Here is a 22,614-nt window from a genome sequence, read left to right as displayed (position 1 = left end):
AACACTGTATTTGGAGTAGAGCATTTATTCTAATGTCAAATGGTGTTGAAAACTTGAATTACTGGATCTTAAGACTCCAGAAGAAATTTGATTGTTTATGATTATTGCTCCATGAGAAGGGAAAGGGATTTCTTTTGTTTTTGCTCACATATATGGCCAAATTGATTTATCTCCTTCTCATACGAACAAAATAAGGACATTTCTTGTCTTGCTGCCTTTTATGCCACCGGTTCCACATGCTGATGTGACAACCCTTGTGCTATTCTGTACAAATGGTAGGAAAATTCTGGTAAGACTGGTGGCCAGCCTATCATGTTCAGAGAATAATTTCATTGTATATCTGGAATTCACTCTATATCAGCATAGGGTGTTGATATTGATTATAAATGACTAAATTCTATTTATTATCCTTACATTAGGGAGTGCTAAAAGGATGCAAATTGTTCATGTTATACCCAAAGACATACAAGTGATGCTAGAGATTTTCACAATGTAGATAATCATAGAGTAGAGATGAACACTATGGAGTCTTTTGGTATGTGTTCATTCCATGTATGGGAACATGCATTGGAAGATTATGTTTCCTCCTCCCTCCCCTCCCCTCCCCAAAGTTAGTACTATGTTGTCATGGCAAGAACTTTGGTGACATGCTTCTGAGTGGAATAGCCTCCTAGAAGTCCATTTATGTGGCAATTGGCAAGTTCTTCCAGTCAATGAGAACATTGTGACTGTCTGATTGTTGTACTAATCATCATCAGATTTTTTTTTAAGTTCAAGTTGCAAATAGCCTTTCACAGTTGAAGGTGGCAATGAAGAGGCCTGTTGACATAATTATTTCTTCTGCTTGAATGGATTAAAATCAGATACCACACCTTCAGCCTAGAAAACTATGGACTTTCCTATGTACCTGCAATTGGCTGAATACTGGTGTGACACTGACCAAAGGCTCTCTGATGCTGTTATTAATTTCCCGAGCAAATAAGAGAAAACAGAGAGGTCATAATGTGAATCAGTTACCTGTTGAGTAGGGATGAAGGCTTTTTATACCTTTTTACTTTCTGGTTAGGCCTTGGAAGCACTTCTGTGAACCATGATTTTGTACTGTAAAATTAGATGGGATGGATAGGTCACCTTAACTCTACTTTTGGAAGTGATTGGGGAGTGCATGACCGTATGAATATTGATGTATTCTCCCCATACAGAGCCCAACTTCTTTTTGAACTAGGAAGCATGAAGGGTGGGTGGATGTGGGCTGAGGAAGGAAGATTTGACTTGTGTGCTGCAGGCCTGCAGTACCAATTTGTTCCAGAACTTGATAAGGCCCATAAACTGGTAGGCAAGTTTCATTATTTGGTCACCACTGAATTTCGGCAGTATGGCCACAAGGAAGGAAGGAAGGAGAGGGAGAAGAGAAAACCCCAATTGCCAATTGCAATCTTCCGGTTGGCACAGTGCTCATTTGCTGACATTTCCATTTGATTTTGACCTTGCAACAGATAGAGCTTAACTTGATGGACCAGTTTTTCACAATCCTGTGATTCATTACCCAACTTCTAGTAACAGTTTCTCAGCAGATGACTCACCCATGACAGGCTGATGATGTCTGCACACAACTTGAAAGGTATTTATGCCAAGGTGTGAAAGGTAATATTGTGACACCATTTTTCCTATTCCAGAAAATGTACCAAATGTATGGCTGGTTCTTGACCAAAAAATGCTGGCATTGGTCACCAAGTGCTAGGGTGATTCTTGACAAAAAATGTTCGTATTGTTCAGAACAATGATTTACAACTTCAGATTGGCCATCCAGTTAACAATGATAAGCACTTGTTTTACAAAGTTCAGTGTCATAAAAGCAAAATAATTTTGTCAAAAAATATGGGGATAACTTTATCATAATTACTACTTATGGAATTTAAGGATAAGTTGGGTAATGTGAGAAAGTTTTGGTCAGAGGATATGAGGATAACTTTGTTGCAATTGCTAAGCTACACGTCCTAGGACTACTAGGAGAAAAGTATGAGCAACAGAATGAATTTACAGTCCATCCCCTTAGCTGCATGGAGAGGTTGGGCTTATTGCTGCTATGGTGGAGGTCACCTTCTTGTAGACTTTGAAATGTGAAAATGAAGAGGCAGATTTCTTAGAAGAATGGGTAGGATTCAGCTTGTGGTAGATATTGAGCTTATCGCCTCTAATCTCATGTCTTCTCAATGTGGATTTGAGGTTTAACGAGATTTTTGGGAAATCATTAAGATTAAAAGTAATCGAAGACTTTCACATTAATGAGGTAATGAATAACCACTGATACTTCTTCACCCCAAAGTTCCTTCACAAAAATTTGGTGAGTGAAGAACTATTACTGAGTTGTGAAGCACCAATTCCAGCTTCATTATCTTGATCTTCAGAAAGAGGGATCCAACTTGATTTGGGATTTTATACCTGTCAACCCAGTCACTAGTTTTTAGGAGAATACTTCCAATTTACCCTTGGGTTGCTTTAGAAAGTTTCTTAATAGTGCCATCTCTCTAGCTTAAGGGGCTTTTGTTAATGGAAGGCAAATTCTAGATGTGGTTATCATTAGTAATGAAATCCTAGATAAAAAATTCTGTTCTAAGGACGAAGAGATGGTTTTTAAAATAGGTTTTGAGGAAGTTTATGATCACATAGATTGGGGTTTCATGTATGATACATACTTTGAATAGGGAAGGTCCTTGAACCTGGATGGCTCAAAGGGACTGGATATTTTGAGGTTGTTTTTCAAACTGCAGACTCTTTAATGGTTATTGAAGCTGAGTGATTAGCACTCGAGGAAGATTCGGACATGGTTGTTTGCCTGGATGTAATGAACCTCCATATTGAAGGGGATTCCTTTGTTATTGTCTTAGAACCTTCTTTGAAGGCAAAGGTCCTTAGTGGATTGCTCATCAGATGGGGTGGCTTCATAATCATGCTAGAGACATTGCTTGTTCTTCTCTATTGAGGCCCAGATCAGCTAGCCAGGTGCATGGCTATATTTTTCTTATAGGGATGCTAATATCTGAAATTTTTTATTGAGAACACTTACCGCTCTTTGATTGGTTTGAGGCATGGAGCGGCTTTTCTGTTCTCTTCTTGCCATACATGCATATCATCCCTCTTTTTTTATCTTGTTTAACTCAATAAATTCTCATTTGTTATAAGGAAAAAAAGAGATATTATGTTACATGATGGAAGGACTTTATTCTGTTATGGAGTATGCAAAACCTAGATCTATTAGCTAGAGCTATACAGTAGGCTGTTGGGTTGTTCAGTGTTGTCTCTTTTTTGGATAGGTTTGGCCAATGCCCCTTGATGTTACTTTTTGGTGATGTAATTTTCTTCGATTTTTCTTGAAAATTCCTCAATTTTCAAGCTTGCTAGTATATCTTTTCTTCTTCCATTAATGATTGTTTGATTCCTTACTAAAATAAATAACAAATTATGATGCAAAGGATTACGTTTATGGAAAATTTTGAGATTTTCACCAGATTAGAATCTCCGAAGCTGGTATTTGTCTTGACACAGATAATAGGAATCATTTTCCCCCCAAACTACATAAGACATGTCTGCTACTTGGTAATGTTCCATTGGCAGTTATAAACTCTCCTGTCAAATGTGAATCTGTTGTAGCATTCTGAATGGTGTTGTGTCGTACATAGATTGGTAATTGAGGACTTTATTATGGATTTCGTCCTGTTTTGGTTGTGCCAACAAGTTCTATCCTGTTCTTTGTCTTGCTGATTTGGGTGGTTGTGCATCATGTTCCTACCAGCTGTATAATTATGCTTCTGGAGCATAGTTATTCTGGTTTTACCATCCAGATGATGGTACTAAAGTATTTGTATTCTAGATTGCACAACTCCTTATATGGGATATTTTTGCATCAAATGCTTAGTGATCAAGAGAACTCTCATATTAAACACATTCATCTTCTATTAAACTAAATTCCTTAAGTATGCAGTCTCACAACTACATCATACCATTCTTTTCCTTTTTTCTTCCTTTCTTGCTATTACAGGTTGGTTGCCACTAATATAGTAGAAAGCAAATTACACGACCCTGCTTCCATAAGACCTTTCTTATTCCATAGGTTGAAATAGAAAAAACACTCGATGGGACTAATGCTTCTCTTTGCAAGCAAGCAAATTAAAATGTTTTGAAACCCATGCTGCCATGATCTAGCTAATTTGCATTTTATATGTCTACTCCTTTCTATTTACTCAAATTGTGTATTTCTTATGCTTGTATTTATTTCCTGATGAGTTTATTCTGATTCTTTGATCAGGATTTCTGCAATCACATTACTTGCTATTGAATTTTCAAGGGCTTCATATGAATTATTAATAAAGAAGTTGTTTAATTATTTCAGCAGCTTATACTTTGTAATTTCTTTTAACAACTCTTATCTCTGATGTTCATTTGTAATAAATAGCTGGAGAAAGGGCCCAACGTGAACGCCTTTGGGACTTAGCTGTGTTTGAGAGGTTACATGGAAATCCTGGGAAAACATCTCCAAGCCTTGCTGTCAAAAAGGTAAACCCTACATCTCATGCCTCTATACCGCATCTTAGCTTCTCATCTTGCATCGGACAATGATACTCTTATTGAATCATCTTTACCATATCAGCCATCAACATGTGCACTTATTGAGCACTAATTCAGGCACTGATACTTGTGCTTTTGTTTTGTTTTATCTTCTCTTGTCTTGTTTTGTTATGGATGTGATTGTGTTGGATGACCTGTATCTGTGTTAGACACCAAAGCCTATCTTAATGGTACTGTAAAGTAAGACTATGCTAATAAGCTATTGATCTGTTACAGGGTTTATGCCAAACTGATTTTTTAGTTTCTCTAGTAGAAAACTTGTTTTTTCCCTTGTTATATCGGTGCTATTGTTGGATTTGTGTTTGTTGTTGATCAAGCATTTGCTGAAACTTTTTTTTTTTTTTTTTTCCTTTGCTTCTTGATGTGCAAAGCATTATTGTTTGAATTTTAATGATCCCATTTGATTCACTATTCAATATTTTTATTTGATATTACATCTATCTCATTTGTTTTCTTTTCTTAGTTTTTATTTTTATATTTTATATTTTTAATTTTTTGAATTAGTGACATTTGAATTTGATGGAGCCACCATTAATTTATTTTTCCTTATTATTGTGGGGTGTGCTTTATTTTGTTCAATTGTTGTTGCACTATTATTATCATGTAACTTTTTTTTTTCTTTTCTTTTTTTTTTTGTTTAATCTATTGTTCCTATGAGTATTAAATGCTCCTAAAATGTATGGAATAGGCTAAACCTTTCTATAGTTTTTTTAAAAAAACTCATTTATTATCTATTTTCTTGTGCTAAAAAAATTATATTTTTTTTAGTAAAATTGAAAATTTAGGGAGCGCTTAGGCCCCGCGGCTCAACCCCTTGAGGGTTTATGCCTATTGTAGCAAGATGTGGACCCCCTTGCCTCTTATGCTTTTACCTTATGAAACTATACCAAGAAAAAAACACCACAACTCCCTGCTGCCATCAAAGGATACTTCAAATTTTGCTTGATATCAATTTTAAGGCTAATTATCATAGGCTTGTCATCATGTCACTAAAATTGGTATTGTAACCAAAGTCCTATTGCGAAATCTTCAAGTTGCAGCTCCTTTTTTTCTGTTGGCTCTTGTATTGTTAGGTGGCCGCAACCTGTTGATTTACTTATGCTTTATGAACTACTCCAGTTAAAATAATGCTTCGAGTAGATGCTTTCTGGATCTTGACTCTAGCAAGAGGCTTATATTGCAAATTTTTTTTGTGGAGTCCTAGATAGGTTAACTAGGAAGACAATAGCTTGCTTAAAAGGATTGCCACCTCTCCTGTTGGGTTTGTAAAAATTTTGCTTCTCCCTTGACCTTGGGAGTCCTGTGGTTTCAATTTTGGGTGTGCTCTAGGTTGTAGCCTGTGTTATGCTTTCTAAATGGTAATCTTCTTGTCTTGGTTGGGATGCTTTTGTTTATTTTGCTTGTTTGCTTTCTTTGTTTCTTTATAATTGTGGCTATAGGATCACCAATCAACTTTATATTTTTTGCAAAAACTGTTTATGTTTCATAATGAAAAAGGAAAAAACAAAGGCAAGTTAGCCTACAATAGGTTCTATCTTGTTTCTTCTTTTACCATTAGTGTGGAATCGAACTCAGGAAAAGGCCTTCAAACAAGTGGTATTTGTGTTTTTTAAACATATATCTTTATTCAATCATTGTTAAGTGTTTGTTGTCTTGTCTGTTCTTTTGGTTGTTTTTGTCTTTGTCAAAGTGTATAATTGTAATATCCTACATCGTATAGAAGAAAAAGTTTCTAGTGCTATATATGTATGAATTTCTTTTAATTTTGTTGATTCGTTTTTAAGCCGTGAGGGTCGCTTAGGCTCAAAGCAAATAATATCCACACAATTGGGAGCAGGTTGTTACAAATGGTATCAAAGTCAATACTCGACCTTGGTGGAAGAGTTTGTTTGGCCTGAAATGGGTGTCCGTTTATTTGACCCTACAATCTTGTTGGACACAACAAGAACGTTGTGTCTACATGAGAAAGAGGGTGATTGTAATATCTTACATTAGATAGGGGGAAAAGTTCCTAACATATATATATATATATATATGTCTGTATGTATGTATGTATATAGACTTCTTTTATCCTTGTAAACGTATTTTAAAGTCATGAAGGCCCCTTAAGTATAAGGTGGATAATATCTATACGGTTGAGTGTAGGTTGTTAAAATAATTACTTTTAATTTTCCTTCCATATGTTTAATTGCATAACATTATTATAGCAAAATATTAATCTATCATAATGCAACGTCTTGTAAAGTTTATGTTAGGTGTCATGATTTTATCTCTTGTCATTTTTATTATTTTGATTCAATATCATCTTAGCTTATAATCATTTATACACTTGATGCATGAGAAATGAAGATGCTATAAATTGTAGGATTCTTTTTCTCCAATTTGTTCCTTGATATTTTATAATGCCATGAAATGTCTATATTTTGATGCAGAAGGCCGTTCACCCTCCATCTCTCTCACTAGTTTTGCAGAAGCATTGCCACTAAGCACATGTAGGCGTCAGATGTGCGGCCACTTCCAGTGTTGGAAGAGACTTTGAACTACCTATTAAACCTGTTGGATGCCACGGAACATCCTTTTGAAGTGGTTCATGATTTCGTCTTTGATAGGACAAGATCAATAAGACAAGATCTTAGCATGCAGAATATCGTTAATGATCAAACAATTCATATGTATGAAGAAATGGTATGAATTTCTTGAAACATAATCTCAATTACCTTTTTTTTCTGAGCATTCATCTCCTCAACATACAATAAGTTAGCCAACCCATTGCTAAACACTCACCTAGTTGGAGAAAATAATCAAAGTATACAAGATATAAAATGTTGAATAATTGAGTCATTATCCTCTCCTTTTGCTTTATTGAATAAGATAATTTATTCAGTGGAGTCCAAATGAGGTGAAACTGTGATCACACTACTTGAAGCCTACTTTACAATGGATAAATGAATGGTCTGATTCTAAATCTTTCTTGGCACATTAGTTATTATCCAATCCGTTCTAATTAAATTATCCACTATTAAGTGTCTATTTCCAGTCACCCTCCAAGTTATGAAAGACCCATAGAACCAAAGCAACTCACACCACATGTGATGGGAATTGATGCTCTCTTCCATAATGTCAAGTTTTCCAGTACACTTGCTGACTTTGTAGAATATGCCTACAAAAAGGCTCCTAATTCCCAATCATAGAAGTTTCTTAACCATATTTCAAAAGTTGTATTTCCTGTTCCCCCTCTTAAAGTTTTTTAAACCTTTATCTCTTTATCCTAGTAATTTGGAAAAATGAGGAAATTATTTAACAAGAACTCCATCAATTTGTTCCTTAAAATTTTCTATAGTTTCTATCTCTCTCACTTTTGATTCAAATTCTTGAAGCAAAGGAACAAATTCATGGCCAGTAACAATTTTAGCCAAGCAATAGAATGCACAAGAAACATGCATATGAATGACTTGTGTTTTTTTATGATAATTGATTAGATATTTTAATCTCATCCTAAAACCTTGGAGTTAGCTAAAAGCCGCATCTTATGTTCTGACTTGTGGTTTGTTTCATAATATAGGTGAAATTTCATATTATATCCCACCACAAGCTTCGCAGTTGTAGCAACAAGCCAAATTTTTCTTCAGTTCATTACCTCAATATGGAGCAGCTGAAAAAGTGTCTGATATCTCTATATGCTCTATACGAAGAAAATCGAAATTCAAATTCTATTTACAAGAATGAACCTGAGTTTTGCTCATTTCACGTTCTTCTTCATCTTGGCTCTAACAACCAACCATTGGTGGATACTTGCTTCCATTGTTTGTTTGAGTTCATCTTTTTCAGTATCTCTTGTAGCCTTGTACTGGTTTCTGAATATGTTACTATTTCTGTTCTGAAGGGAGAGTCACTCTCTTTGTGGTTGGGTCGTGTACCTTCTCTCATTTTGAAGTCAAAGGAAATGTGTTTTGCCCGAAGACTTTTAAGGTGACCACAAAGCTATTATAGATTCGATTTTCAATCGATTTTTTTTCTCTTCTTTTAGTACCCAATGTTAAAATTTTTGTTTTCATGAACTGAAAGATTTGTCTTTTCTTGTAACAGATTATTTCGGATGGGCAATTATAAGCGTTTCCTTTGTACTACAGCAACTGAGGCATCTTATTTGCAGTACTACATTATTGAACCTTACATCAATGAGGTTGCTTAAATATGTTGATTTTGCTAGATTTTTCAGTTTGAAAAATATATGCTTCTTTGTTCATTTATTATTTTTCAGTTTCATTTCTGAGAATATATCTCAAATCTAGACTCGAGTACTTGTGCTTTTGGGTTTTATTTTTCTTTCATTTTTGTTAGTAGTTGTACTTCATTATTGTTAAATTTCTCACCAACTGTTTCTTTATGTGGTTTATTGCTCCTCACTTTCTTCATTCATCTGAAGTGTTCAAATTCAATTAGCTTGTTTCATAAACTAGGTCTTATTTAGAAGTTCTTCTCAACTGCCTTTTTTTAGTGCTTCTAAAAGACATGCCTGATTTATATACATTTTTGTTGGTTTTCTTTTGACCGTAAAAGGTTCGAGCATTGGCATTGTCATGTGTAAATTATTGTGGCTACAAACTTCATCCATATCCAATTGCACACTTGTCCAAACTCTTGATGATGAAGGTATGATTGCATTTACTAGCATTAAATTGCTAAAATTTGTCATCCAAAGTTCCAATTTCTTTTGAACCTTGAAGACTTCATTTGCATTCTTGTAGGAATTAGATGTGGAATCATTTTGCAATGCTTGTGGTCTTGAGACCAGCACTGGTGAACGGGGAAATAAGTTCTTATCAACCAAGCAAACAAACTTCCATTATCCCAAGGAAGTCTTTCCAAGCTATTGCCTTCTGGGTTTGGAACACTTTTAGAGGTAACAATCAATTGGAACTAGTTACTCTTTCAAACTTCTTATTGTACAAATATAACCTGCATGTGCAACCATTTCTGATCCCATAATTTCAAGAATTTATGACACCTTCTAGTGGTTAGTTTTTCTAGGAATAGAGTAAAGCAATCTATTCACTCCCAGAAACTATCGTCATAGGAACAGTAGATAACCCCGCAAGACCAAATTTATGTATGTTGCATGGAGATGCATGTTTTCTGCATCCCAATCATGCAGTGTTGTGTCAAATGGAATAATAGCAGGTGATGATAAGTGGTATTTCTAAAATCTTCTAAGAGTATTCCATCTATTGTAATATTGTTTTACTTAAAACTGTCTTTTTGAGTCTTATGTGTAAATATTCGAGTTGACCTCTTGTAAGCTATCAATTGATGTTGTAACTTAACTTGAAAGGGAAATTCTATAAATTTAGCCTTGGTTTGGCTCTTGGAAAGCAAAGAAAAATTAGGTTAGTGAGTTGATTTCTTCCCTTCCCATGGATGTAAGCACATTCTTGAATCACGTTAGTTATTTTTTGGTTTATTTTGTTGTTTTGTTGTTTATTGTTCAATTGTCTCCGCATAACAAGTGGTATCAGAGTTGTTTCCGACACACTAGATGATTCTTGTGCTAACACAATGTTTGAGGCTAAATATAAGATAGTAAAAGTTTCTAAAATATTTCCCTATGACAGCTGCCAATAAAGAATGTACTTAACAGGAAGTTTGTAAGGTGTTACATGGCATGTTGAACAAAATATCTGAAATATTTGGGGCCATTGATCCAACAATAGCAGATAATAACACAAGAAGAGACCCTCTAATCACCATTTTTGCTTTTGATTCTTCTTTACAAAGCATCATCTACTTAATACAAAAAGACAACCCATGGCTGAGCCCACATTATTCTCTACATATCCCAAAAAAGCCTTCCAAATTTTAGGGCATGACGCTCTTTTTGGGGGTATTTTTGGTACTAAATTTGTGGTAGTCTCTCAAATACCTAAACTACCCTCCAGATTTTAAGGCATGGCCCACTCTTTAAGGTGGTGTTTTGGGTACTAATTTTTGTTAGGAGAGGTTTTAGTGTGGAAACTGGAGGGCTTTAGACATGTCGCATGTATTTTCTTTTGCATGCATTACATGTAGATCGGAGTTTATGCAGTTACTCAAACTTTTTGTGCGTCCAACAATACTGTAGTGCCACGTCATCATATGATGGGCTCTTTAGTCTTTTCAAACCCAAAAAAACACCAAAAAAAAAAAAAAAACTAATACTAAAAGGAGTGCTAACTAGCTATGTGAAGGTGAACCTTTATAGCTAGCTTCTTAGAGGGACCATGATCGCTTAGGCCAATGAAGTTTGAGGTGATAATAGGTCTGTGATGCCATTAGATGTTTTAGGCACATATGCGTTACACTAATGTATTCAACGAGTCTATAACCTTGACCGACAGGTCCGGGTAATCTTTGAAATTTCATTGTGATGGGAAGGTTCCATGTGAACAACACATGCACATGGGTTAGTCAATCTTAAGAGACGGGGGAAGCCCGTCTAACAACGCACAATGTGCGAGCTTTGAAAGGCAATCGGGTTAACATTTCTGAATTGGGACATGACAATGACAACAACATTAGGTAGTCTAGAGATGTTGTCATATTAATTGTTATCAATATTTTTATTTATTCAATAGAAATTGAGGATTAAAAAATACCACAAAAATTAGAAAAAACAAAATTAATTACATGGCTTACATTTCAGATATTTAATAAAATATTGTATGAAAGTTGAATATCATACACTATTAAATGGTTGGATTCTCCTCTTTATTTTTTTTAATTGTCTCATCCTATTAAATTACTCATCTAATATTAATTTATTTTAAAGGTAAAATTAATTATATTGTAAAAAACTTTTAATTTACCAGAGTTTGTGCACAACATCTAATATATACTTAAATACTTTTCCATGCTATAATCCTCCAACTAAGAAATGAAATTAAAACTTAAAAATCATTTATATATATAGATATATGTTATTAAGTTTAGGTAGTGAAACAATTAATGTGGATATAAAATTAATGCCAAAACTTTTGATTGATCCTTCACATTCTCCACAACCAAACAAAGGATATAAGAAAAATAAAGAAAGAAATTTAGGGTAGTTTGATTTTTTGTTCTCATCTTGTTGTGAAGTTAATAGAGGAATGCTTAGGTTGGTGCTCAATAGTTAAGTGACACCAGGGTATAATGATTCTTCCAATTGTGTAAACATTATCCGCTTTAATTTCAATGGATCATCATCACTTTAAATTGCATCCACATGGTTAAGAGCAACTCATATGTATATAATATCATGAATTTCTTCTTATTCGATATGGAATATCAAATTAGGTATCTTTCAATTTTAGGTATTGTATAAGCATTTCAACTCAAATGACTTGGCTTAATGTATACTCGAAGCCATGTCAAAGGAATGTACATGTAATAAAGTGAAAAATAAACCTTGTCGCCCTTCTATCTCTAGTATGAAACACAACTCCATTAGCCCTTAGACATCTGCAAAAAAAGATATACACATCTGTTACATTAATTAAAATAAATGATGCAAAAAGAGACTCTACATGTCCATGTACATAATTTGATTAGATTTGTTATATATATAGACAGAGAAAAAAAAAAAAACTGCTTAGATTAAGGATCTCATTAATTAATACCTAGAAAATATAAAATAATAAGAAAAGATTAGAAGGTGTGAATCATAAGATAAGACTACATTTTTGAATTAGATTCATTGAAAGATGGCATATTGTATGAACATTTGTACTCTATATATAAAAATTCATATTATGGTTGAGATGTATTAATTTGTCATATTTTTGGAAAATTAAAGTAATGAGTAATTACACTAAATTAAATTATTGACCTTATTAATCAATACCTCAAGAGTATAAAATAGTAAGAAATGATTAATACAAACTTCATTGAAATATTTTTATACACATTGTGTAAATATTCTTATTTAATAAAAGTTTATATGTCATTAAATAAATAGAGAATTTTAACATTAATTGCAATGCTAAGTAGAGGAGATCCCATATTTAAGTTGTTGATTAAGGCTTATTTGATAAAACTTAATATATATTACTTAATAACTTAAGTTGACTTTAAGTTAGATAATATTTAAGTTATTTACTTAAAATTTATTATTTAATATTTACTTTAAGTATTAAAGTTATTTGATAAAGCTAATTTAAAAATCATTTTAAATTTTCAAATTGTCATATTTACCTTCATTAATTTGATAACTAGATGTAGATAAATGAAAAAAAAAATGAGATTAAGAATAAGTTAATTATTTTGATTTAACACTTAAAATTAAAAGTAACTTTAAAATATAATATTAAGTTATTTTATCAAATATATTTAATATATTTAATAATTAAATTAAGTTATTAAGTCAATGACTGATTACCAAACACCCTATAAGACCTAGAAAATCGAATGAGTTTTAATAGTATTCAGGATGGGTATGACTAGGTGGTGGTTCAATGCTGATTAATCATAATTCAATCAAGGCAAAATATGTAACAAATACATGTCAAACTGCATCATCCAAATGGGCGCCAAGAATGTTACATTTGACAAATGACAAATGCCATTAAACCTTTACAGCTAGCAATTAGAAGATCACTCTCTTCTTGTATCTCTCTTTTTCTCCAAACTCCAGGAGGAAAAACTCGAACTCCATTATTTTGATCACAGAAAAAATGGCAAAAAAGTGTGTTGTACTTCATCTTGAAGCTCATTAACTTCATCTTAATTTGATCCAAATTGCAGAAACATTCGAAACTCCATGAATCTATGGTGCTGTGGTGGCCTACATTCATATAACTGGGGACACTTTGGTTTGCACTACAATGACCCCCAAACATGGTTTGTAGAGACTTTATCAAGATCACTAGCTTCAAAAGACTAAGGAAAGAAAAATGTTCTCAATGAAAACTTGGAGTCGAATTGCAGATAAAGACCTAAAACTCCCACTCAATGTGTTTTAGGAATTGTTCTTTCATGGGGATAAGCTGTTTGGTTTGTACATGTCTCCTTGGTTATACTTAGAGATTGGCGAAGTATACGTCTCCTTTGTGATCTGGTTTTATCTGGGCAGATGAATGTTCATGCCAGGTTCATATATGTTTATGATATATATCACCCTGGAAGGATCTAGATCAAGGGGATGAGTTTGAAAAGCTTGAGTAGGTTTAAAATGTTCCGAGAATTGGTGAGCATGATATATATCAACATATTGCAGAAGACAACAGAGCTTCTGAAATATGTCAGATTCAATAGTAGGACATCTTATCAGCTGTCACTTACTGTAATTCTATGCTCTCAATATTCATTTGTTGAAGAAGAAGAAAAAATTGCTTTCACACTATTCAATTACAGGAGAATGTTCATTATAGAAGAAAATAATATTCGCTAGTCTCTTTCAACTTAATCAACATGCAGAGAAAAGCAGTCGGGTGACCAATTATTCACGTAATAACTTACATTGTCTCTCTACCTCTACTTGTTACTCATCAGCCAAGCTTATAGTAATATAAGCTTGGGTTCATCTCTTTATGCCACTGATGAAAACTCCACATGGGCTTTGCCTTTCTGGTGATTTTGCATTTGGATTCCGACCCTCTCCAAGTGAAGAGGACCTATTCCTTCTTGCTATCTGGACTGCAAATGGTAGTTAACCGGTGCCAAGAGGATCAAAAGTTGGGTTTACCACCAATAGACAGCTTGTTCTCCAGAGGCTAAGATATATGGAAGACAGACTGGTAATGTGAGCAGCGAACCAGTGCATGGTGCCATGCTTGGAGATGGAAATTGCATACCAGTGTATGGGAGAGCTTCAAGCACCTGAGTTGCCAACCCAGGGATTGGTGTTGGAGCCTACTGTGCAGTAGCTATTTTTGAGGACCTGAGGTTTCCAAATGGAACTGGAAGCTGTTGGAGGAAAAGACTACCTCTTTCAAATGGGAGGTTGGATCAAACTGCTGTTTCCAGAAGTGCTCTAATCAAGATATTGAAGTCCAGTGAACTAACTTCAGGCAGAGGCAACCAAAATAAAGCAATTCTAATACTCAGTCCTCTTAGGCCCCTCTGTGTTCTTCTTCTTCATTTCTCTGGCTGCAATTTCTCTAGTTTTCTACTGCTTGAACCTCAAAAATCTGCAGCTTTATCACAGAATCCTGAGTACAAGCGATGGTAGAAGCCTTTGGCACTGTCTATAAAGGGATATTACCATCAGGTTCTGGAAATTCTGTTGCTGAAAAGTTGGAGAAGGTGGTGGGAGAAGATGAGAAAGAATTCAAAGCAGAAGTGAATGTGATGGGCCAAACTCACCATAAGAATCAAGGACACTTGCTGCGTTACTGTTGTGAGGGTGAACACTGACTACTGGTGTTTTTTTTTTATGCACAATGGCTCTTTATCAAGCTTCCTTTCTGGAGGCGCCCGAGGACTTGTGTACCTACATGAAGAATGCAGTAAACAGATCATCCATTGTGACATAAAGCCCTCAGAACATAACTCTTGGATGATTCTTCTACAGCCAAAGTTGCAAACTTGGACTGGGAAAGCTTCTGATAAGCAACCAGACTAGAACACTCACAGGCATCAGAGGGACTATGGGGTATATTCAGACAACTCGGGCAGCCTATGTCTCTTATAATAACACATTATGAAGCATCAGCTCAATGCCAGGGTTCAATCTGCAAAGCAAGGGATTCATCAATGTTTCCTTCAAACTAAATAATAAGGAACAGAAATGGATCATTCTGCATTTTCAGTGGTGTTTGTTATAGCATTTATACAAGAACTCTAGGGGTTTCTATGTATAACTTCATTCCTATTTTGTATAATCCAAATCTCTTCAATCGATTTAATGTATAAATGAATCCTATTCATTGTTTAGAGTAACAACAAAATTCTGTAAGACTGGGAAAGTTTCAACACTGGAGAGAAAACAAAATGACAAGACCATAAATTCTGGAAGAGGGCTTTGCTTTCTAACCATTACCATAATTTTAGAGCTCAACCTGGATGAGTAAATTATATTTCAGAATGTTCAGGAGATAATTCTAAAGTGATGAACCTTAGAGGACATATGATCAGGAATCTCCCCTTCCTGTTTCTGGTTCTTCTTGAACAGAGCAATGAACATCAATAGTTCAGCACCCAGGAATCTCCCCTTCCTCCAATTCCTCCACTGGGAAAAGTCACCTTTCCAGTTAAGAAAATCATCAGGATTAATTCGAGCAAAACATCAGAGTATACATCAAGAAAGCCTTGATCAAAATCAAAATACATCAAGAGCTGCCATTTTCTTCTATTTCCTCTTCCCTGAATGGAATGTCTTTTGGACTGAGGTGATCAATGGTAACAGTCTAACACACTGATTGAGGTTGACGGGGATTGGCACATTTAATGACTTTGAAATCATAGCTGTGTGAAGGGAGGCAAACATGAATTTCAGGATAATCAACAAGTCAACAACTATCAATCAGCAAGGAAAAGGAAATACCTTTGGATATTTACAAATCAAAAATTTGAGAGAGTCCAGCTACTCTGTACAGAAAGGCTTGAGCTTATTCCATGGCCAGGCTTTAAATGGTTCTGAATTACGGATGAGAGGGTTGAGTTTTCTTTCATTCTGCAGTAAGATTAAAAACATCAATGAAACACTAAAAGTTTATATATAGAAGCCCAAAAACAACATCTGTTAGATAAGTAACCACCATTCGATTGTCCAGCTAATGCATTTAGATCTAAGATAAGATATGGAAAAATAGTTGAAAATAGCTAAAGACAGTCCAAAAACTCATTTGACTAATAATTTTCTAAAAACAGTAACATAAAACCAGGATGAAGAATCCACCCCTCTACCTGACACCACTTCAATACCAAATAAAATGTTATGATGACCATTTATGGTCTTAAGAGACAGTGGATGTTGTTTGGGCTCAAGACCTAAGACAAGCCAAAAATCAAGAAGAAAACAACCTTTTTGTTTTGCTTTTTTACCTATTCTCATCTCTTGTGACCAGAAGTGCCAAGGATGATATAACCTCACCAAATAAGTTAGGAACCAGCCCATCCAGCAGGTTGAGTAGCCAGCTTGCCCTTAATATTCTCTGAATCAACAAACAGCTGGGCATTATTGCCTCCAATGGAGGGTCTGGAAATATTAGAGCCGGCAGCAGGGGTGGCTGTAAAACTCTCTGTTCCAAAACCCCAAGTTTCAGGGCCAGAAGTTCCTTCTGCGGCTGGTTTGTTGTGATGGCCATTTCGGGTCCTAACAGACTTGCTATTGTTGTCTGGGCACCTGCCTCAGAGAAAGCCTGCCAAAGATTAGAGTCTGGGCCAGGGGAAACGGATTTTCTTTGCTGGAGTTCCCAGTCTGTTGCTTCAATCTTTTCTCTGTGCTGTTATGAGAAGAAAACCTATCAGACACATGAAAGGGAAACTTCGGGTTTTGGTTGTATTGAAAAGCACAGGAAACTTCACAAGAGGCAAATTATACCCCAGTCTTATTGAAGAAAAATAAAGTACAATTGACTTACCCAAATGTCTACTTTCTCATTTATAGGTTTCCTCCTAAACAAATCCCCACATCTAAGACAGGAAAAGGAAGAAGCTGGGAGTCCACATTTTTTCAACCAAAAGCACCATCTTATTAAAAAACATAGTTTTCCATTCAACCTCGGGAGCTGTATATGCAGGTGTACTGTACTTTCTATGCTCATCCTGATTACTTACAATGAACACTGAAATGAAAAGAAAAAAAAAAACACAAAAAATGATGATTAGTTTGATTTGATAAATTTAGCACACACAATTCCTTTTTTCTTGCATAAAAAAGGAAAGAGTAAAAAAAAATGAATTTAATAATTTTTTAAAACTAGCAATTATAAAACTAGTTTGGTTCTCGGAAAATTTATGGGAAAGTAAGGAAAAAAAAGTGTAAACTTTTTCTCTTGTTTGATTGTTTATGGAAAAATTGAGGGAAAAACAAATATTTATGAGGAATCTATTTAACATTTTTGAGGAACCAAAAATGTTTTAGATGTTGTCAAATCGATAATTTAAATGTATTTAATTCAAATTAAATGAGTTTAATCAAACACATGAAATTGTGAATAAAATTATTTTAAAGCATTGAAATTCAAGTCATTAAAGTTGTCCATAAAATTTGGTATATTGAAGCAAGAAAAAAATAAAGCAATTTGAATGACTTGCTAATAAAGCAGCTAATTAGAATATGCCCTAGAGTTGTTCTGTGCCTTGTATATAAGAAATAAATAGATAACACAATAAATAATTAAAAAAAACCAGAAAATAAAATACAAACAAGCGAAATATCCATGGTTCTTCGTTATTTTTTCTTAATTTTTCAATGGTTATAAATGGTTATTTTTGTAAACCACCAAATCAAAACAGAGCATGAAAATGTGTTCAATATTTATTTCAGGCTTGAAGCTTCAAGAAAAAGAAAATCTTAAATCAAATAAACAGGACTAGCGAATGAATTGGAACTTGAAAGAAAAGTTCAAGCGCAAAAGAATTACCTGACTCTATATTGGCGGAGTGGCACTTTGATTAATATAGCACATAATTGATCACTATTTTTGGAATGTGAGCTATATAACGCCATTCTTCCCCTTTCTCAAATTGACACCGTTTTTCCAGTGAGGGACACCTGTCGATGTGCAGATAAGAGAGGGAGTCTGGAAGTCTTTCTTTTGTCAAGTATTTGAGCTTACGACAGTTATAGATCCCTAATGTTTTAAGAGAGGTGAGGTGTTGAAGACCCACTTTTGTCAAGGATTGGAGCATTGGGCAGTTACCGATCCACAAACTTTCAAGAGAGGTGAGGTGTTGAAGACCCACTTCTGTCAAGGATTGGAGCATTGGGCAGTTTTCGATCCACAACCTTTCAAGAGAGGTGAGGTGCTGAAGACCCACTTCTGTCAATGATTGGAGCCTCGAGCATCCATCAATTTCTAATCGTTTTAGAGAGATAAGGTGTTGAAGAACCGATCCTGTCGAGAACTGGAGCTCTGGGCAGTCTCTGATCTTTAATTGTAGAAGAGAGGTGAGTTGTTGAAGACCCCTGCTGTCAAGAGACTTGAGATTCGAAAGCTCTACAATTTGAAGAGAAGTCAGAGAAGAGGGCAGCAAACACTCCTTGGGAAATAATTCAATGTCTTCACATCCAACTTTGATTTTGAAATGAGTAAGAGAGGTCAGCCTTTGCAAACCCCACTCCACCTGGGGCGTGAGTTGGTTGCAGTTGTCAATTCCAAGTTTACGTAGGTTGGAAGGCAAACCCTCTCTCTGAAACAACAATTCTGGACAAGACCCTAAATACAACTCCTGTACAGATGAGTGTGCGTGTGCCAACGACCTGAGCTTGGAGCACCTATAAATCGAACAAGACTCCAAGTTGAGAGCGCGCAATTCGATAGATTCAAGATCAGAGCAATCACCTAGAGACAGGGAACATAAAGATGTGGGATCACCCTCTGAAACCAAAATGGAGAGCTTCTCAAGCCCCTTAAGACCATGGATTCGGAAATTAGTCAACTTTGGGAAGATGCCTAATGAGAAGGATAACGAGAGAGAATCATCGATAACACCATCTTTGATTTCTAGACTTTCAAGGACTGGGAGATGGCATCTGAACAACTCAGGTACGAGAATCTCTAATTTCGAGCACTTAGAGATTAATAGTGATTTCAGTGTAGTGGGTAAACCAACTTTGTGCAGGGATCTAGAAAAACTACAATCATAGATTTTCAGATCATGTATGTTGGTTTGCGAGATTTCCTCCTCTAGCAGAGACTCCACATAATCACATTTTCTAATTGACAGCTGGTGTGGTGCCATTGGAAGTTGACTCCACTGAGACGCATCTAAAATTTCAATTTCTGAAGTTTGAAGAGCTGTGAAGTCACAACCTGGCATTTGCAACTGACGAATTGCAGGAACTTTGAGTGAAGCCATAAGCAGCTGCGGACATTCATGAATTTGAAGTTCCACCAATGAAAGAAGCTGTTCTGGTAATTTCCCAGTGAGTTTGGGACACTTTCGTATAAAAAGCTTTTGGAGACGAGGGAATTCTCCACAACATAACCATTTCTCCCAGTTCTGCATATCCTCAAATGATAGTGTTTCTAGGAATTGAAAGGAAGCATTCCCATAGAACTCATCACCCACACACTCTACTCCATTCATCCTTGAGATTTGCAGATATTTAAGCTGGGTTAGCTGTCCAAGTGGTGGCAATGTTGAGCAATTGCCACAACCCCGAAGCTCAAGGGACACGAGATTCAACACTGAAGGATCTCCAAGCCAATTTGGAAATCCTTCACCAGGATAGTTTGTGATGGAGAGTTGTTTTAAATTTGGATGAGGTTGTAACTTGTTGAGTATATCATGCGTTGTTGCACCACTTTGTGTAACACCATTAGTACACTCGTCACCCCAATCAAAGATTAACTCATCAAGATAACTTTTATCCTTCATATTAGCCCTTGATGCATCGTTAACACTCACCACATTCTCCATGTTTGAAATATAAAGTTTTCCTCGAATCTCTGACAGCTCCCCCAATTCTCCAATTCTTAATCCATCTTTTTGGCCCACAATAAATCGAGTCAACCTTTGTAAACTTTTTAATCGACCAATTCCATGACTTGACATTTCTCTCAATGAACCACATCCATCAATATCAAGATAGTGCAAATTAATCAATTTTCCCATCTTTGAAGGCAATTCATCAAGTTTTAAACATCCTCTCAACATCATCGTTTGTAAATTGCATAAACAACATACTGATTCAGGTAATTTTTTAATCATCGTGAAAGACAAATCCAAGTAACGCAAATGTTTCAAATTACCTATCGATTTAGGCAAATCAGTTATTGTATATGCACATAATGATAACACACGTAAACACCACATTTTTGGTAATATATCTTGCAAAACTCTTTTACTCAAATCATACCAAGGATTGTTTTCCAATGGCTTCACTCCTAAGAATGTCCGAAGAGATTTAGCTTTAGTCATAGCCTCAAAATTCTTAAATGCAACAAACCGGTCATAATCACTTTTAAAGTACAAAAAGTGGTGAGCCTTCTCAGATACTTTTGGTAACTTATCATCATCTTCCACTCGAGCACAAAAATCTCCAGACACGTGTTGAGCCAATTCATGTATTAGATCATGCATTACAAAGCATGATCCTTTTCTTCCAACAGATTTTTGAAAGAAAGACTTGGCAAGAAGCTCATCAAAATATGACTCACCGATCTCTTCCATTCTCCTTCCTTCGTTTTGTTGAGGATGTAAAAGACCTTCTGCCATCCATAATAAAATCAGCTTCTCTTTATTGAATTGGTGGTCCTGGGGAAAAATAGAACAATAAGCAAAACAATGCTTCAGAGGTAAAGAAAGATGATGGTAGCTTAATATCAAAGATGGAAGAATTTTGGAGCCACTCTGCCGACGCCATATTTCACTTTCCAACACAACGTTCCATTCCCTTTTTTCGACCTTAGAATACAAGAGACAGCCGAGTGCTTTCACAGCCAAAGGCAATCCTTGACACTCGTCCACAATCTGTCTGCCTATGCGTTCAAGCTCAAGGAATGCGTTGGGGTCTCTATCTCCAAATGCATGCTTTTTAAACAGGGACCAACTATCTTCAGAGCTTAATTTCCCAAGATCATGAGTAGGGGCCGCTTTCATGGCTTCTGCAACAGATTTATTACGACTGGTCACAACAATCTTGCTTCCCTCTGCTGCAGCGAGGAGTGGAGTTCGTAGACGTTCCCAACCTTCACGATCACTAAGCTCCATATAACCTTCATCACGAGGATTCAAATTCCAGACGTCATCAAGAACAAGCAGAAATTTCTTGTTACTAAGTTGCTCTTTGAGTTGAAGCTGAAGCTTATTTAGGCTGTCAAAATCATCAGTTTTAGAACCGATTTCGTATAGAATTGTTTTAGTGACCTTGATAAGGAGAAACTCAGTGGAAACACAGACCCATACTTGCAAGTCGAAGTGTTTCTTCACTTCCTCATCGTTATAGAGATGCCGATCAAGCGTGGTCTTGCCGCTGCCGCCCATGCCCACTATGGACATCACCCCCATTTTGCCGCCTGTTGTATTGTCAGAAAGCAACCACTTCACCATCTCCTTCTGAATTTCATCCCTGCCGACAACAATGGAGTCATCCTCCAAAGAAGTGGACGTTGGTAATCTTGGTGTTGGTGACCGTGATCCTGCTAGCCCCAACCGAACAATTTCTCCTCCGATTTTTTCCAGTAGATCAATCATGCCCCTGACCCTGGACTCCATGCTTTTGATAGCAAATGGGGCCTTCACACAAGCAGAGAACTTGTTCCATTTCCACACCTTAAGAGTTCCGCCGGTTTGGGAGTCAGCAGCTTCCATCTTGCAACGCAAAGCGTCGGTAGCGATCTCGTCCAACAGGTCTTCCGCATCATACACAGCACCCTTGACATGGACGAGCCACTCTTTGACATTTGGGTTTGAAAATTGCTTCACCTCCGCATCATCGAGCACATTGAGAACAACCACAAGTTTCCTCTTCAACTCGCTGAGGAGTTCATCGCTAAGGTTTCGTCGCCGAATGAAGTTTATGAGCTCTGGAGAAGCCAACCTTTCGAATAGAACTTGAAGCGAAGCTGAGAGGAGGGCGTCCGCCATATCTGTGTCGACTGTTGCTTTGCAATAGGAATTCAGAGGATTGGTGTCTGTTACCGCGATACCACCAAACTGCAGAAGACTGGGTTTGGATTACCACACTGCAGAATGGCTGGAGGAATCATTATTGGTGGTGGACCCAGCCCCCCAGATATTTGTCAAACACCATATAATTGAGTGGTGAGAAAAAGAAAAGGAAAAGCAAGTGGGAGGTGGATGCGCTTTCCCCAAGACAAAAGCAAGTGGACGGTGGATGGCACTTCAACAAACATTCAGTAT

At 36.0% G+C, this 22,614-nt stretch overlaps 2 protein-coding genes and 1 non-coding gene across 14 annotated transcripts in view; 2 read left to right on the top strand and 1 right to left on the bottom strand.

Annotated features, from left to right (window-relative positions):
- Positions 1-22,614, top strand: part of LOC100853276 (SAC3 family protein C) — a 53,850-nt gene that overhangs the window by 641 nt on the left and 30,595 nt on the right. The window lies entirely within an intron of this gene.
- LOC100252235 (SAC3 family protein C) lies at positions 1,582-13,989 on the top strand. The gene is made up of 9 exons (XR_002029202.2): positions 1,582-1,621; positions 4,454-4,554; positions 7,090-7,311; positions 8,189-8,410; positions 8,510-8,595; positions 8,713-8,809; positions 9,187-9,279; positions 9,375-9,529; positions 13,384-13,989. It is a non-coding gene; the product is annotated as an SAC3 family protein C (transcript).
- On the bottom strand, positions 13,917-22,603 carry LOC104877895 (putative disease resistance RPP13-like protein 1). 9 transcript variants are annotated; one of them, XR_002029201.2, is made up of 9 exons: positions 20,910-22,603; positions 17,302-17,366; positions 17,163-17,214; positions 16,624-17,042; positions 16,124-16,252; positions 15,695-16,044; positions 15,212-15,311; positions 14,944-15,070; positions 13,917-14,825 (listed from the first exon to the last, which is right to left on the bottom strand). XR_002029201.2 is itself a non-coding variant. In XM_010647283.3 (2 exons), exon 1 carries the CDS (start codon positions 22,336-22,338, stop codon positions 18,199-18,201), a length of 4,140 nt encoding a protein of 1,379 aa, XP_010645585.1. In that variant the 5' UTR covers positions 22,339-22,603; the 3' UTR covers positions 17,279-17,366; positions 18,168-18,198. The 9 variants fall into 9 exon arrangements, 1 of the variants encoding a protein (XP_010645585.1); XR_784845.3 differs by having other exon boundaries at positions 16,624-17,024; XR_002029198.2 differs by lacking the exons at positions 17,163-17,214; positions 17,302-17,366 and having other exon boundaries at positions 15,695-15,822; positions 15,908-16,044; positions 16,624-17,024; positions 18,168-22,603.

Source organism: Vitis vinifera, chromosome 13, assembly GCF_030704535.1.
Source record: "Vitis vinifera cultivar Pinot Noir 40024 chromosome 13, ASM3070453v1".
Lineage (NCBI taxonomy): Eukaryota > Viridiplantae > Streptophyta > Magnoliopsida > Vitales > Vitaceae > Vitis > Vitis vinifera.
Note: the sequence above shows the minus strand (reverse complement) of the source record. Positions and strands in the feature narration are given on the sequence as shown.